Source organism: Artemia franciscana, chromosome 6 (genome assembly GCF_032884065.1).
Source record: "Artemia franciscana chromosome 6, ASM3288406v1, whole genome shotgun sequence".
Classification (NCBI taxonomy): Eukaryota; Metazoa; Arthropoda; class Branchiopoda; order Anostraca; family Artemiidae; genus Artemia; species Artemia franciscana.
In genome coordinates this window covers 18,468,729-18,485,584 of record NC_088868.1, presented here as the reverse complement: position 1 = coordinate 18,485,584, position 16,856 = coordinate 18,468,729, and the positions used below count along the sequence as shown (strand labels likewise).

At 34.9% G+C, this 16,856-nt stretch overlaps 1 protein-coding gene across 1 annotated transcript in view; it reads right to left on the bottom strand.

The window, feature by feature from the left end:
* Positions 1-16,856, bottom strand: part of LOC136028138 (leukotriene A-4 hydrolase-like) — a 75,027-nt gene that overhangs the window by 9,412 nt on the left and 48,759 nt on the right. The window contains exons 7-11 of the mRNA XM_065705795.1: positions 15,323-15,391; positions 7,889-8,104; positions 4,197-4,337; positions 2,008-2,214; positions 565-887 (exon numbers count right to left, since the gene is read on the bottom strand). Coding sequence (XP_065561867.1) covers positions 565-887; positions 2,008-2,214; positions 4,197-4,337; positions 7,889-8,104; positions 15,323-15,391 — 956 coding nt within the window. The remainder of the gene's footprint in view (positions 1-564; positions 888-2,007; positions 2,215-4,196; positions 4,338-7,888; positions 8,105-15,322; positions 15,392-16,856) is intronic.

The following is a 16,856-nucleotide window of genomic DNA, read 5'->3' as shown; positions in this document are numbered from 1 at the left end:
CTAGTTTTGAACTACCTGCAGTATAACGTTATTATTCTTTAAATAATTAAACATTGTTAATAAATAATTAAACAATTAAACCAATTAAAAAACCACTACTTCGTATTTAATTTTCGCTAAATTTTCGTTTATTTTCGCTAAAAGTTCCACTATATTTTTCGCAATGCAAAGGCGTATCAATAGATGTAAAACAGTTATACCCCTGAGCTAAAGGAAGTGCAGAACTCAAAACTCAAATTTAAACACATCGCATCTTCAAAGGACATCTCTAAACAAAAGAGGGAAGATGAGAAACTACGGGTAGATGAAGATTTTGAAAAGAAAAAGATGGGAAACGGTTTCAAAAGTTAAAAAAATATTTAGGGAGATATTGTTGTACATTTTCCTTCGAATCGACCTTGGGGATATAGAAGCATGTCGTGTCTGTCTAGGGTTTTTATTCTAAATATAAGTAATGGATAAAAATGATCGTAGTATTTCTATGTGGAGATTTAATGAACAGTCGTGAAATTTAAAGAGCAAGCCAAAAATACCTTCAGAAAACAATGAAAATCAATATCTTACCTGGGTTTGTATGGAGGTAAGCCCTTCCCATGGAGCCATGTATCCCATTCAACCTGATCTAACTTATCTGCCATCCTATGATCTTTGAAATAGTTCAGTAAATGAGTCTTAAAATCTTCTGTCTGGATTGACTGATATTGAAAGTGCTTAATATAAGTTTTTAGCCATTCTTCAAAATCCTCATTGCCAACAATATCGCTGAGGTACCATAAGAATACGCTGCCTTTTTCATATGGGATTGAGGAGAAAGCGTCATCAGGATCAGATCCAGTTAAATCTGGGTTCAGCTTGGTGAATTCATTATCAGCCCCAAGAGTATTTACCTGAAGGTAAATTATATAAGCTTATTCCAGCACTACAAGCCAACATCCAACAATACTTATCATGGCTACAGCGATAGCTGCAATCTAGTAAAAAACGAAGTTCAGCAAACAGTGGTGGAAAATCTAAAACCCTGTAAAATAACTGTGTTGGGAGTAAAAACTGCCATTTGACGCTGATTCAGGAATGGAAACTACTATCTCAGTTAGTATCAATAGTAAAATATTATTTTGAAAAAACATTCACATGAATTTTGAAAAAGAGCCAGAAATTCCGCAAGAGTGCGTCGGGTTAAAACATTGAGTACACCACTGGAATCGTCATTGTGACGAACTCTATAGAAGAAACTTGCAATTGAAGCAATTGAAAGAGAAAGCAGTAGTGAAAAACAATTCATAAGTCATTGCTCGATTTGGTTTAATAGACGTGCCTTTTCGGATTCAGTCTTCCAGTGATGATTAATGTAAAAAGACTATCAACTTTACTCATGTTTATGACCCTCTGCAGCCTTTTTTCCATATTGATACTGGTTAATTAGTTCATGTTGTCTTTGTTAGTTGGATTTTTTTTCGCTGTTTGTCGTTTTTGTTTTCGTTTAATTATAATACTCTGTATTTTGTTTTTTATACTTTTAAGGGTAATAAAGTTCATTCATTCATTCACTAATATAAAAGAGAAAACCTTATTACGCTCAAAACCAAAGGGCTTAACCTGTCTAACCTTTTCATTGTTTTACAGCAGGGTGAAAATAAACTTTTTATTCTTTTTACTAAAGAACTTTTTTTTGGGGTGATTACAATGAGATTTTACAAAATTTAACTAGCATTAAAAATCAGGTGTGCATCAGTTTGTTTGTCAAAAGTAACTGTAAATATACTGAAGCTAGAAAACATATTGTTGCAATAACAAACGAGGAATCTAAATAAAAACCAAAAAATAATCGATAGAAAAAAAATAAAACTAAATAATCTGATGGCTTGAGCGCCACAAGACGGAAGTGAGGGTATATTTGATAGGACCAAAAACCCGAGCCTGTTATTTGAGAAAAAAGAAAGTATAAAAGAATGTAAAAATAAGAAAGCAGAACGTAAGGACTTTAGAAAAAAAAAGACAAGAACTTACTACTTCCTCAAGGTCATTCCAGCCACCAATTGCTGCAAATTGTCTCGACTGTTCTCCGTAAAGTCTTCCGTTTATTTTGCGTTCCAAAAAGACAGTGAATCCTTCATTAAGCCAAAAGTGTTCGAAGTTGGCATTAGTTACTAAGTTCCCAGTCCAGCTGTGTGCTATTTCATGGGCTATGACAAACGTTAGGGAGCGGTCACCAGCCTATATAAAAGTAAAAAATAAATTAACCTTAAGATTAAAAGATCCAGTTATACAAAAATTGTTAGGATTTTCTGGGGAACGGAAAAAGACAGACAAGTTTGACTTCACAGAAAAAGCAGTTTTTTTCTGAAATTCAGCAAAGAGTAAAGATATGAATATAATATGGAAAAAAAAATTGTTGGAATTTTCGGGGCAAAAAAGATAGACAATGACTTCCCAGAGAAAGTATTTTTTTTTTTAGAAACTCAACTAAGGACAGGGATGTGGATAGGATAGGAAAAGAAAAGGATAGGGACACAACAATTGTTAGGATTTTTCGGGAAACAGAAAAAGATGGACAGGTTTGACATCCCAGACAAAGCAGTTTTTTCTGAAATTCAACAAAGAATAAGGACAACACATGTTTCCAAAGACTTTCTATCGGATATGCATATGCCCCAAATACTCCTTAATTTGTCTAGTCTAAACGAATCAGCAGCGACTAATTATTTAGGCATCCTGGTTTATAACAGGCTGCTAGATATCCAAACATACTGGTCATTTTTTTTTACTTATTATATAAAAACCGGTTGGCCAAGCAGGAAATAAACAGCCGAAATGTGTTTGTATTTTGCTGCGTTCACCTTCACTAGCCAAGCTTGATAAAATTGTTCCTAATATTTGCAATTCAATTAAGTCCCGTACCCAAAGCCGTTCCTAGGGTTGGTGGTGCCCGGGGGTAAATTCACCATAGCACCCCCTCCCAACTCGAATATAAGCAAAAAAAGCCGAACCGAAGTGAAAAGTCGGGTCAAAGTGGGCAGCCCCCTAGCTGTGGCGCCTGGGGCAGGTGATCCAGTTGCCCTAACCCCCCCCTTGAATGGATCTGCCCGTGTCCCAGATAGGTCTATTGGAAAGCTCAAAAGCCTTATTTGGCTAATGAACGTCGTTATCGAAAGGTGCCTTAAAGGTTCCATTCCTTTATTTTCGCAGATCTGCTGAATTGACTGATTTTCAAACCCGTCAATTCCCGTTTATGTGCTGAATATTTTAGCTTTAAGTAAATATTTAGTGGTTGGCCTCTTCAGAAGGAAAAACGTTAATAAACAATTCTTATTTCATAATATGCATAAAAATTGTAGTCAACATACTTCGTGGGTTTCTTCCTCTTTCATTCACGTTTTCTCCATTTTGTCAAATAAATATATCATTTTCCTTTTTATCATTGCGTGCATTCGTATCTTAAACATTGGCAATGAAATGCCATCTATAATTTCATTTTATTGAGGCAACGTTTAAAGAATATTTGACAATTTTATCTTAAAAACAACATCTATGACATTTTATAAATTGTCCCCTATATCTATAGCTTTCAAACAAAATCTTAGAGATTCCTTAAGTCACTTTGAAAAACGCTAATTTAGATGGCGTTTAATGGCCAATATTAAAACACATCACGGTATAAAAAAAAACAACAAAGGAAGATAAGTCCTGTGGTGGAATAGTGGGTTTGATAACAGCTTGGAAAAACGAGCTGCAGCTGCAGCAGCACGCTGTTGGGCCGACACAAGGAGCTTAGTAGTCGAGAAGCGTAGTTAATCCGATAAAATATAATACAAGAAAGGAAAATGATATATTTATGCAGAAAAATAGTAACAAATGTGAATAAAAGTGAAAGTGACCCAGAGAATCTACTGACAACAAACTTTGTGTATATTATGAAGTACGATTTGTTTTATTAACATTTGTGCTTATGAAGAGGCCAGCCACTAAATGTTTACCAGACTTTCTCTTTTTAAATACTTTTGTATGTAACTTGTACTCTTACCATCAATATTTGTCTTTGATACGTTTTTTAGAAGCTCGTATTCCAATGTTTCCCTTTACTGACTCAAATACGATTTCAAAAGGGCTCGTCGAACAGACCAAGAAAAAAGATACAACTGAGACAATATATGAAAAAAAAGAAGCAAAAAAACCGAATAAATAATATATCTGCTTACAAGAAGTGTAGGAGTGGCAAAGGTAAGACAAGGGTTTTCCATTCCTCCAAAAGGAAATGAAGGAGGTAGAACTAATATATCATAGTTTCCCCAGACGTATGGACCAGCAAGGGATTCTGCTGCTTTCAAAAAGTCATCCGTCTGAAAAGAAAATATATTTATAAAGTAAAATGATACAGCATTTTTAAAATTTCGAGCGGTTGACAACTTCTTTGTTGTGGAACACACACAAAAATTGCTGGATAATGACTCTGCCCAGAAACGAGCTAAGACCTAATCTGTTACAAAAGAAAAATAGAAAGAAAAACAAGTGACGGCCGGATTCTGGGCAAAAGCAAGCTGGAGGTAAAAGTGGGTTCGTGAAAGCTGAACCCATGATATGACGTTTCCAAAACGTCCGAAAACAAACCAGGATCAAATCTCAAGTGACAGTTGAAAACAACCTGTCTACCCGTAAGTCTGTGAGGTGCGTGGACGTTACACACATACCCATACTAAGACTACCCATTCACAATCAGATTTCACTTATACCTAGGTTTAACTAGCGTTAATTTGAGCAAATCAGATTTTCATTGAATTTTCTGATTGGCTGAAAGATTCTGATTGGCTCAACTTAGTGCTAGCTAAACTTCGGTATAATTAAAATCTTATTGTGAATGGGGCATTACTGAAACTTATGGATTAGAACTCTTATTAGCTTACTTTAAATACGTCAAGTTTTGTGTATTCACGAGATGAATGAAATACATGTATTTTGAAATGGTGAAACATGGTGAGTCAAATGAGTTTCATCCCATTTTCGAAATAAGTGTTGAAAAAAGACGGAAGGGGGCTAAACCCTTTCCTCATAAAGAATGCAAGTTATTACTTTATTCTTGGGTACTGTTTGGTTTTGTTGAAAAGAGTCACATAATCGTCCTTGCCTTCGGGTCTCTATGATGTTATTACACGTCGAGCTTTCTGTCTTTTTTTTTTTTAAACGAATTTACTCATACATAGTCCATTCTGTTATAAGGGTTCGAAGGTTAACCTCCTTTCTTGCTTCATTAGTTTAGCTTAATTAGTCTAATCCAGCTTTATCAATCAGGGCTGCCACCACGGTCAGTTTTTAAAGCGCAACAATTGCCCAAATTTACGTGCTACTAAGCGATTTTCGGTGCTACATTCAAAAAACTGGCTGAAATAGCGCTAAAATAGCACTTATATGCTACAGGAGGCAACCCACAGCCGTGCTACAGTGCTATGCATAATGAAATAGTGCTAAATAGTACTTTCGTGTTACAGGTGGCAACACTGTTATATGTAGCTTTAAGCTAGCATGAACCTGTCAATAGAAAAACGAACGTCGGGACTAAAATTTCATCATCAAAACTAAAAGCTTGAAATTTAGTTTCTTACAATCAAGGGCTTTCTCCATACGATTATCTGACAATAATACCTTGAAAAAAAAGTGTTTTTTTTTTTTATTTTATCTCTTAAAAAGAAAAAAAACTCTGGTATACTTATCTCTCGTCAGGATTAAACTGTAATTAGATGAACATAATGAACTTATGGAATGAAAGTTTACAAGAAATGAGAGTTGAATTTCAGATGTTTTTCCTTCAGATTTCATAATGGCGTCAAAATTGACCCTGATTAGATTTTTGTTGATATTAGATTAGATTGATAAGTCTAGCTTAACTAGTTTTCACTTTATATGCCCATTGTCACATTTACACTTGGTTTTATATACGTCTAAGTATATGTGTGAGACTCAGGCTATAACTGGAATATCTACTTTAGAAAGAATAGAAAGGTAAACCTTGCTGACTTTCTGGAAGTAAGCTTTCTTTGCCATTATCACTGTCGTCACATGTCACCGTCCTGGCTAAGCGGTTGGCACGCTGGTTTGAGAATTCTATGTCCAAGGGGCACGGGTTCGATCCCTGGCATAGCCAGTTATTTGGTTCGGGACGGGGTCAGTGGCGAAAATCTGTAAGCTCAGCCAGGATCGACCCTGCTTTTAATAGGTACCTGGAGAAATATGACGAAGGTGAGCAGGAAGGGTGGGCGAAAGCACAGGATGGCTGGCCCCCAGCCCCAATTGCACTTCCTGGCTGAAGAGCCACGAAACGGAGATCAGCACCACCGGCTTGGACCTTAAGGGTCTGGTCCCGTCACACTTACTACTACTACTACGCATATTACTGGCATTAGAATATTTTGTCTTTTTTCTTATGTATTGCTTGGCTTCTCTTTATGTTGTATGAGAGGGCAAAAAATACATTGTCATGATTATTTAGCGCATACTACCGTACTTGGCTTTAAAGACACATCTAAACTTGTTTGTGTATTATTATATTATTATTACATATTATAAATACCATGGAGGCAATATTCCTGAAAAGAATTCTTGAATATAAAAACTAAAGATCCTTAAGGAAAAATACAAATGTGGAAACGTTCCTAAGTGATTGCGACATGTGACTTATTCTTTTCAGGTGACTTGTTCCATTATTGTGTACATAAGCTAAATATACTTTGACAAATACACTTTTTCTTCCTACATAAAACGCATATTTTGTATAGGGTTAGTTGACCTTCTTCAATAACAGACAATGCATAGCTCATCTATCGAAGACTGATATTTACGAGAAAACACATTTTAATCCAACATGACAATTCGTTTTATAGAAAGAACAATGAAAAGAAAACCAGCGTTTGTTACAAACTTCTTCTGTTATAAACACAATATTTATACACTTGATCAGTGTATTTGAGATTTATTTCATAAATTGATTGTTTGATTACAACGGAATGACTTAACGACTGAGCATCACCACGAACATAGTAGAAAATTAAGTTTAAGGAAATAGTATTTTTTCCTAAGTTCATTTTTATTTTTTAGAAAGCACATTAGTTCTTTAAAAATTAGTACTGACAAAAAAAGCAAAGGAGTTATTTTCATTTTACTGGTTACTATGGATTATCATTCCTTGATATCATTGAAATTCTGATATGGAAAAAGAAATTTGATGTTGAAATGGGAATGTTGAAAAATTTAAACTTTGGCAATCAAAGAACGAGCTGAAAATTCGATTTCTCCCAGAGGATTACATTTGTTTTATATAATACTTAGAGCAATAACCTCCCTGGATAAGACTATTTTTGTGGTAATATTTTTTTTTGTTTTTTTTTCTAGAGAAAAAGAAGCAAGAAGCAATTGAAGCATCTAAATACATTACATCTAAATACAATACATACATCTAAATACATTTAGTCTAAATATTAAGAGTGGTGACTGAAAGGAACCCCCTTGTTCGGTAAGGATGAATCTTTGGTGTTGAATAGGACATTAAATTCTTGTAATAACTGGCAAAAACATGACGATGAGTTCAGTACCGTACGAGGCGATTCTTCAGCACCACGTAACCGGATCTTCAAACAAGATTTAGTTTTCTGAAATGAACCTGGTCCCAAAATATTAGAAAACAAAGCTTTACTTACAATACCATTAAGCACTTTTTTTTTACACTAACAATTCATATTAGTTTTCATCATTAGTGGAATATACATCACAATCGAAAACAAAAAACATCCATTTGACACTATAAAAGTCTTGTTATGCAGATTTAGTTCTTTTTTTCATCTGAAACAAAACCATTTAAATACAATAAGCATGAAAACCTATTTTGATGGAACCCATAGCTTACCTCTGCAAATTCATAGGCAGCCTTCTCGACAACATCAGGCTCTGCCCAAACTCTTGATCTATCACCAATAACGCGTGAATCTAATTTGCCGGCAACAATAGCTATTAAATAGGCTGGAATGGGTACTGACTGTTCAAATTTATAAACACCTTCTGTTTCACTGACATTTTTTCTCTGGGCACTCATAAGAACAACAATTTCTTTGGGAACCCTTACCTAAAAAAAAAGAAATTCGAATTTCATTAAACCATATTCAATACTGATAAAGTTGATTAAATAAAGAGCAATTGCTCTCCCGTGTAATAATTTTTCCCTATAATTTCGTACAGAATGGATGGTCATAAAATTTGGGACAGGTCTCATTCAATCGAATCTCATTCAAGTTTCCATATCTTTATTTGAGGTCACTAGTAAGAGGTGGGCAAGCATCCTTGTGGTATTTCATGGCATCAGATCACATTTTGCTTAAAATGATCAAAAGGTCCGAAGATTTTACTCCCCAGGAAAGGCAAGCCCAACACAGTACAGGGGGCAAGGGGCCAAATTTCATCAAATAGCCATTTCATCATAGATACATTTTATTAGAAACGTTAGGCATATTGAACCTGGCTATAACTTAAACAATTCAAGCGCTTCAAAGCTCTATAACCCCCTACAATCTCCCCTCCGTTCACCCTTTCTTCAGTACATTTCTTCGGGAGCCCATGGCCCCTCCGGTACTCCCACAGCCCTCTCACAGCTATTTCATTCTCGATACAAAAGATAAGCACTTTGCATCTTTTTGGAAGAGGAATCATGCAAGAATTCTCAAACTATATTATTAAAGGGACAAAGTTGGCTCTTGGCCCCCCAAAATCCCTCCACTCGTCTCATTGTGGGAATAACGTAAGGATTTTGATTAGCTTACTGAGGAGCTAAAATGAGAGAGAGAGGCCTTCCAATTCCGTCCCACCTTCCCAAAACCAACCTTTAGCACTAAGGTGGGCAGAATAAACGTTTTTGACAGGAAACGATTTCAATCTGCATGACCAGAAGACCAAAGTGGGGCCATGCCCCTCTGGATAAACACCCCCCACCACAAAATTTTCATTATCAAATGAAATAAATAGGAGTTTTCCGACTGCTTTCTATAAAGTGACGGCTTTCTAATAAAATATTACATAATGAAACCAACTAAATTAATTTCAAAAAGAGTTTATACCTCCCACTTATAGCTTAAAAGCCTCAAGATAATTTTTTTTCATCTAAGAATGGCACGGTGCTATATCTGGACCAAGTTTAACTATAAAATGGCGGAAAAAACATCTGAAATAGAAAAACCGGGAATAGGTAAATCTTCTAAATAGACGGCGAACGTTGAGAGAACAAAAAAGAAAACATCTACATTAAAAAAAAAAAATAATAGAATTCCGAATATTTCAATTTCACTTTGCATTAATCAACGGGACGCGAAAGAACGAAAAAATAGCTTGATGGTGATGATGATGATTTTATTAAGTGATTAAATCTTTACAAGCATTTCAGTGCTAAATGTCTACAAACTAAGACTAAAAAGAAAGAGAAAAAAACTAGAATAAGTAAAATTAATAAATGCTACAATCAAAGCCAACAATCATGTATAGATATCAAATATTTACATCAAACCAGTCTTCTAGTTGAATACAAAAATCTGTTCAAATATTTCCTTAACACTTTATCAGAAACTACTGAACTAGGACAAAATAGGAAAATTAACTCCTAGAGATTGGAGTTCTACATCCATACCAAAACGTTATAAAAAATAAATAGGGCAAGTAAATAGGAAGTGGCTACAAGTTTCCCTTTCACCACAAATGCACTCTCTGCTTCTAACTTTTCCAATTTTATTTAAGAAATAATTTAACCGGCAACGTTTAGTTATAATTTGCGTTAGCTGGTGTGTAATATTTATTTTAGAATCAGTTATTAAATGATCTTTTGACGGAAAGAATTGTATCGGCCATGAAATCACTCTATTAGTGAAACCTTGATGAGCAATTTTCAATTAACGTCTATCTATGGGAAAGAGAGCTGAGCTATCATCTGATTGAACATAAACAAAACTTTTATAATCCCACATGTGTATATACTGTGTGACTTTGTCCTACTGGATATTGGGATGACTAGAGTAGAAAGTTCTGGACAGTATTCTGGCCTACCCTTTTTTGCATAGCGCATAATTGTTAATTCTTTAGCTTTCAAATCTATTCGTTAAAAACTCCTGCTAACGCTGTTAGTACGTCAGTTTGAGCGGTGCAGAAAGATTTAGACATTAAAATTAGAAAAAGCCTTTGAACTGAATTTAGCATCCGGACAATACATTTTTTACTTAATGCTGTAATCCATACAGGGACTGCATATGAATGAATGAATGAATGAGCTTTATTACCCGTAAAAGTATAAAAAACACAAAGTACGGAGCATTATAAATAAACAAAAACAAAACGATAAACAGCGAGAAAAAAATTCAAACTAACCAAAGACAACATGGACTTATTAACCAGTATCAATATGGAGAAAAGTCTGCAGATCGTAAACGTGAATAAAATTGATAGTCTTTTTACATAAATCATCACTGGAAGACCGAATCCGAGAAGGCACATCTATTAAACAAAATCGAGCAATTATTTTTCTGTTTCGGTGCCATCTAGGAAGTTGGAGGAGGAATTTCCAATATCTGAAATAAGCCACACGTAGAGTATGGCGATCACGAAACAGATCAGCCATGCCTGATAAAAACGAAAGCACAGGGGCGCAATAAGCTTTATAAATCATGCACAAACCGTTGCGGTTGTAACGGCTTTTGTTTGGGGATATTTTTCGTAAGCGACGCGTAAGTTTTTCACGGCTTGATTACTAGGGATGAACAGGTAGTGGAAAGTGTTGGGCCGAAACACAGACCAAGCCAACTAATTAAAGAAGAACATGGTAGAATTGCAGTCCCAGCGACGAATGGAGCGACCGCATAAGAGCTATTAAAAAAACACATTAACTGACCACATTTAGACACATTAACTGACTGTCCAATCTTAGACAGTTCATTGGTTAAGACAGTAAAATTGGAAAGCAATCCACGGCGAGTCCGGGCAACAAGAAGAACGTCGTCTGCATATGCAACAGAAGACAATGGGACACAGGCACGATGCAAGCACACATTTAATTATACTAGGAGACAGCACGGCACCTTGCCAAACTCCCTTGTTAATTTTTACCAGGTCAGATATTTGGCTATTCCAGGTAACTTGAATTTTAGACTTTGAATACCAAGAAGACAATAAACATAGTACAGAAGGTTTAAGACCTGAAGACGCAAGGGAAAATAGAGCCTGAGAGTGCGCAATACTGTCGAAAGCCCCAGAAATGTCAACAGTAAGACAGTATAAAGACATTTTAGTTTTTACAGCATCTTTCATGAGTCGGCTTAAAACATGATGTGCATGGGAACAACCGAAACTTTTCGGAAAACCAAACTGAAAAGGCGTAATATCACAATTCGACTCAATTTCTGTTAGTAATAAATATTCAAGCAACTTACTTAAATAGAGACAACTTACTTAGAGAGCACGATAGAATCGTGCTCTCTATAACCAATAGGTACAAATTTTTAAGAGCACGAAGTTTTAGCCCCCAAGTACATTTAGCTGCACCCATAAATTTTGTAGAATATTGTTTTGCAGAATTTATCCGGGTTTTAATATGTTCCGCCCAGAATAACTTCCTGTCTAAGGTAACTGCCAAGTATTTAGCTTTTTCTTTTATTAAAATTACATTACCATTAAAAATAAGGTCAGGTTTAGGAAATATTCCGTTTACTAGTGAATATAACTGCTTCTATTTTCTTTGAATCAAAAACTAATCTATTACTGTTCGCTCAACGATCTAAGATTCGAAAAACTTCAGATGTTGTAAACTCTAAAGCGCTCTTAGTCTTGCCTGCAATGATAACACATACATCATCAGCATAAGCTTGTATGTGAGAATTATTGGGTGAATTTAAATCTAATAAGTCATTAATATTGATATTCTATAAAAATGATGATAATATTCCACCTTGCGGACAGGATTCCTCAATATTTAAAGAAAACTCATTATTATATGATACAACTCTGTCTGATAGATGGCTATGCAACAACTTAACCATCCAAATTGGGTTTCCAGACTCTTTTAATTTATTCACAATGCCAGGGTGCCAAGCGTTGTCAAATGCACCTCGAATATCAAAAAACAGGCATAGCGTGAGAAGTTTATGTTGCTTATTTTTTCAATATTTGAAACATGATTATCTATAGCATCCAAAGTACAACTACCTTTCATGAACCAAAACCGGTTTCTTGAGATCCAGTTCTTGAAGCCTGAGTGATCAAGTTTATATATAATCAAACGTTCAAAGACTTTCCCTACAAACTAATTGGGCGGTAAGACTGGGGACTACCATTATTACTTTTACCGCTCTTTAGAATTAATATGACATTCGCCTTTTGCCAGGCTGACGGGAAATACCGGAGTGTAACGCATGCATTTAATATTTTTAATAGTCATAGTATTATAATATTTATATTCTTTTTTAAAATTGGGCTAACAATGCAATCTGGACCAGGGGCTTTTAAACGACGCATGCTATTAATCGCTTCGTTTAATTCTTCTTCCATGATGGTAATTTCATCATTGTCCTCCATTATCAAGACGTCCGTAACTACGCTTCGTAATTTTGTGTGATATTGGGTATGACTACTTACATCATCTTTTCCAAACTACTTCTGGAAAAGTACTTCGCCTGCCTCTTTAGTAGACGTTGTTATTGAAACATCATCTTTAGTGATATGAATAGGCCTAATCGGAGGTTTATTTCATTTTATTACTTTATGAATAGTATTCCAAGGGTCAAATATTCCTCTATTCTCCCAAAATTTCCTCCAGTCATCCTGTTTTGCTTCTAAAATTGATTTTTTATAGCCATTTCATGCGTACTTCATGTTTTGGTCACTTTCCCATGTTCTCAATATTTTATAAATTCGTAAGGCATGTCTATAAGCTTATCTTTTTGCAGATAAATCTGGATTTCACCATCTTACATATTTTCTGGATTTGGGACCATGTTTTTGTGTTGGTATTGAGTCTAACATTGCTTGTCTTATTAAATTGGTAAAATTATCTGAAGCTAAATCTATTTCGTCCGGACTTGGGTCGCCACTCATGCCATATGTACTTTTATTGGGGTCATTTAGCACTACTAGGTTTTTACTAGCTAAAAATCCTCTAATTCTTTACCGCGAAGGTCTGTAGCTGTTCTTTGGGACCATATTGGGCTTCTAGCATTAAAATCACCACCTATAACTAAGCGAGATAAATTTTTCACGTTGTCTAAGATAATCAACTGGTAAGCTAAGGAACTAACCGATGGAGGGCAATATAAAGAGGACACAGTAATCATTCTACTCTTGAGGTACACAGACACAATAACTAACTAATTTCTAGAATTTTCATGATGAATATCAGCTTTTATTCCACTCTTAACTAATATTGCTCCACTATAAAACCTCTAATCAGGATCAAATTTAAAGAAACTACTGTAATTTGATGGTATGCAAGAAATATTTCCGGATTTACTCACATAGGGTTCTTGTAGAGGTACTACGTCTGGTTTATAATCATCTAGGGTCTTTTCTAATGTTACCATTGCATTATAAGAATGTTGCAAGTTGACTTAAAGGAACTTTAAACCAATCTTTGAATCAAATTTATTCATAAGAATATTCAATATGACTTTGCATTAAATCCCGTACGAGGTATATCCTGTAAGTCCTTTTGACTGACATGGTCGGCAGGAGGGTCGAGAAGATGTGCATGACACATATTCATGTTCTCCAGTGTAATATGGACAAAGGGTAACTCCTGTGGAATCACAGGTTTTGTGACCGTACAAACAGCATTTGTTGCATCTTAATAGGTAGATATAATCTTCACATTCGTGCAACATGAACCCTACTTTCAGACCACGGTGGTCTTTAATACATTTAAGCACCTTTGGGGAGACTTCAACAACAGTATGGGTTTTATTTTCTCCTTTGCGAATACTTGTCACTATTTTGAATTCTTATCCTTCAACTTCTAGTTCAGACACACTTAAATTGTGATTCAAAAACGATTCTTGTAGGTGTTCTTTTTCATTTGCCCAAGGGATGCTTTTAACAATCATTCTGGGAATTTTTTTTTGGTTGAGTGTTTAGGGGTATGGTTTTTCAGCTCTGATTTCGCATTAAAAACTGTGACTGCATTTCGTGCATCTTCTTGAGATGGCAGTTCCAATATTATTTTTCCATTTCTTCCAGAAGTAGCATTTTTGACAAGAGAATTTTTTAACGTGATCATTTGTCTTTTTGCCTAAATCTTCGACTGTTTTATTTAACTCGTTCTGGGCGATCTTCTTATTAACAGTACTTTGACTGTGGGGGATTCGATGGGTTCAAGGATCACAGTATGTTTTCCTGGGACTTTCACTTTGCTGGCATAGGTGGGATGGTAATGACCGGGAGGAGAGGAGAAATAAAAAGGAGACGGCTTGGATTTTAGAGCAATGATTTCTTGTTGTAAATTTAAAATCTCAGAAAGTCTTTCATTTTCTCTTCTAAGCAATGTAGAATTTTCTTCCAGTAAACCAGAGTAAATAGAATCTATCCTGTGGCACATTTGTGGGGTAGTTCTATCCCCGCCAGAAACTCTTCGGTCTTTGATTGCATCTTTGAGGTAATTAACTAATTTGAAAATACTCTTTTCTTCAGCATATGCAATTTCGCTCACATCCACTTCCGACATTTATAATCCAGATGTATGAAGGGTTATGACAATGGGTCCACCTAGTTATGAGAGACTCAAAGAATACATACAAATTTTGTGTGTAGGCAATAGCAATAAGGCACGTAAAGTCCTTCAGACTCAGAACATTACTTGGGAAAAAATCAAATAAAGAAAATAATATTAAATCTTGTTCCTTTAATTTCCTGGAATTAAAGAATATTTTAATTATTCATCTTCAAAATAAATCAAGGAATGTTAAATAGATTTAAATATTAAATAAAGGAATATTAAATAAAGGAATATAAATAAATCAAAATATATCCTCGGGCTCTTAGATGTTCACCCTTTCACGAATCAAATGAGACCAAAAATAGCTTAACAAATTAACATATATACGAGACGAGAAAAACAAACGCTAAAAAAAAACAATAATAAATAAAAAAAAATTACTCGCATTTCACGAAACTAAAGTTGTTGCTGTTAAACAAGTCCAATATTAATGCTAAGCTTCTAGCCTTTTTTTTGCAAATAAGAAAATGTTATGAGTCACAGTTTCGAGACATTCATAGAGAAAAAGAAAAATAGAGAAATGTCAAGTTGAGAGTATAGGCATGTACTTACAGTAGCTGTGTATGGTGCTTTCACGGCTGGAGTATCTTGACAAGGTAACACAGAACGACAATGGATAGCCTGAAAGATTTGAATAAACATTACGTACGTGTTACGAACAAAATAAAAAAAAACTCAATAGAATAATTGTATTATTGGGAGAAAGTACAAAAATAATGTGCCATTTATTCCTTATATATGAAGCTTTAATTGCAAAAGAAGGTTTATTGAGTAGATATTATGTACAGGGCATTATTGTCTTTCTGTCACAACAAAACCAAAGTGATTTTGCTGTTTTTGAAGAAGCAATGTTGCATCTGATGCTGTTTATATTAGTTATTTAGACCAATTTTGTCTTAGAGAACACAGCAAAGACAAAGAGAGAACACAGTATGCGACTCCAGGATTCACAGACAAACACAGATGATTTGAGAGTCGTAGATTGAAATTTTAAATAAACAAATTAATTTTGGAGGATTTAATAATTCAGGATGAAAAACAGAAAGTCCTCGAATGGATAGGGAAAAGCCAATAAGATAAGATTTAAGAAAAGTAGGAACTTGACAACAGGGAGGGCACGCAGAACAACGTTGGCTTCATGTGAATTGATGCTGCAAAGAGCTGCCATTAGTGGTAGTAGGATATTGTACTTGTATTGGGACTACAACAGCTCATCACAGCACAAAAGCCATTCGAGGCCAACAAGACAGCGTAAAGCTCTGTCACTTTCTTGGCTATATTATACCTCGAGGATAGCCGTTCTATGAGGAAGGCGGCCTTGCGACAGAAAGGTGTGAACTACAATCCACAGAGCTTCCAAAGATGGCGTTTTTACTCTACTATTACAATGTGGCGTCCACACTATTAATTTTCTGCGATGAAATAAAAAATGCATTGTTAAATCATTCCATGGCCTCAAATCATTAAGTGAAGAAGAGTGCATTAGAAAAATGTTAGACAGACTAGTTTTGGTGTGTTATTAGTACACCTCATACCTAAATATGACAACCTAATACAAAGAAACTGCAGTAATTGACGTCTAGGTAGATGCCTTGCAGTAACTCTTTACAAGTTTTGACACAAGCATGAAAAATATAATAGCAAATATTTCTAAAGATCATTTTTTATTTCTTGTTTTAGAATTGGGCAAAAGGTTTTCTACGGATTCAATGTTTATGCATTCTGAAATCATTTCTGTAGAATCATATATTTATTTATGAAAGAAGCAAATTCAAAATTCTTAAATAAAGGCAACGAAGTTAGGCATCTAAAATCAAAGGAACCTACCTTGTGTAAATACTTTCACAGTTTTATGCCGAATACACTAGCTATGAATTTTTAATATAACTTATAAGGGTTTATCCGCAACTTCTCAAAGACACCTGCAATAATATATGCGTAGGATTTTTTTTCTATCTGACAAGATTTCAAATATCTCGAGGGGGAATTTTATGGAAAGTAAAAAGTAAAACATATACTTAATGCCCAATTTAAAAAAAAACACATAGACTTTTCTATCTTCATTGCCTTAGTCAGAAAAGATCTT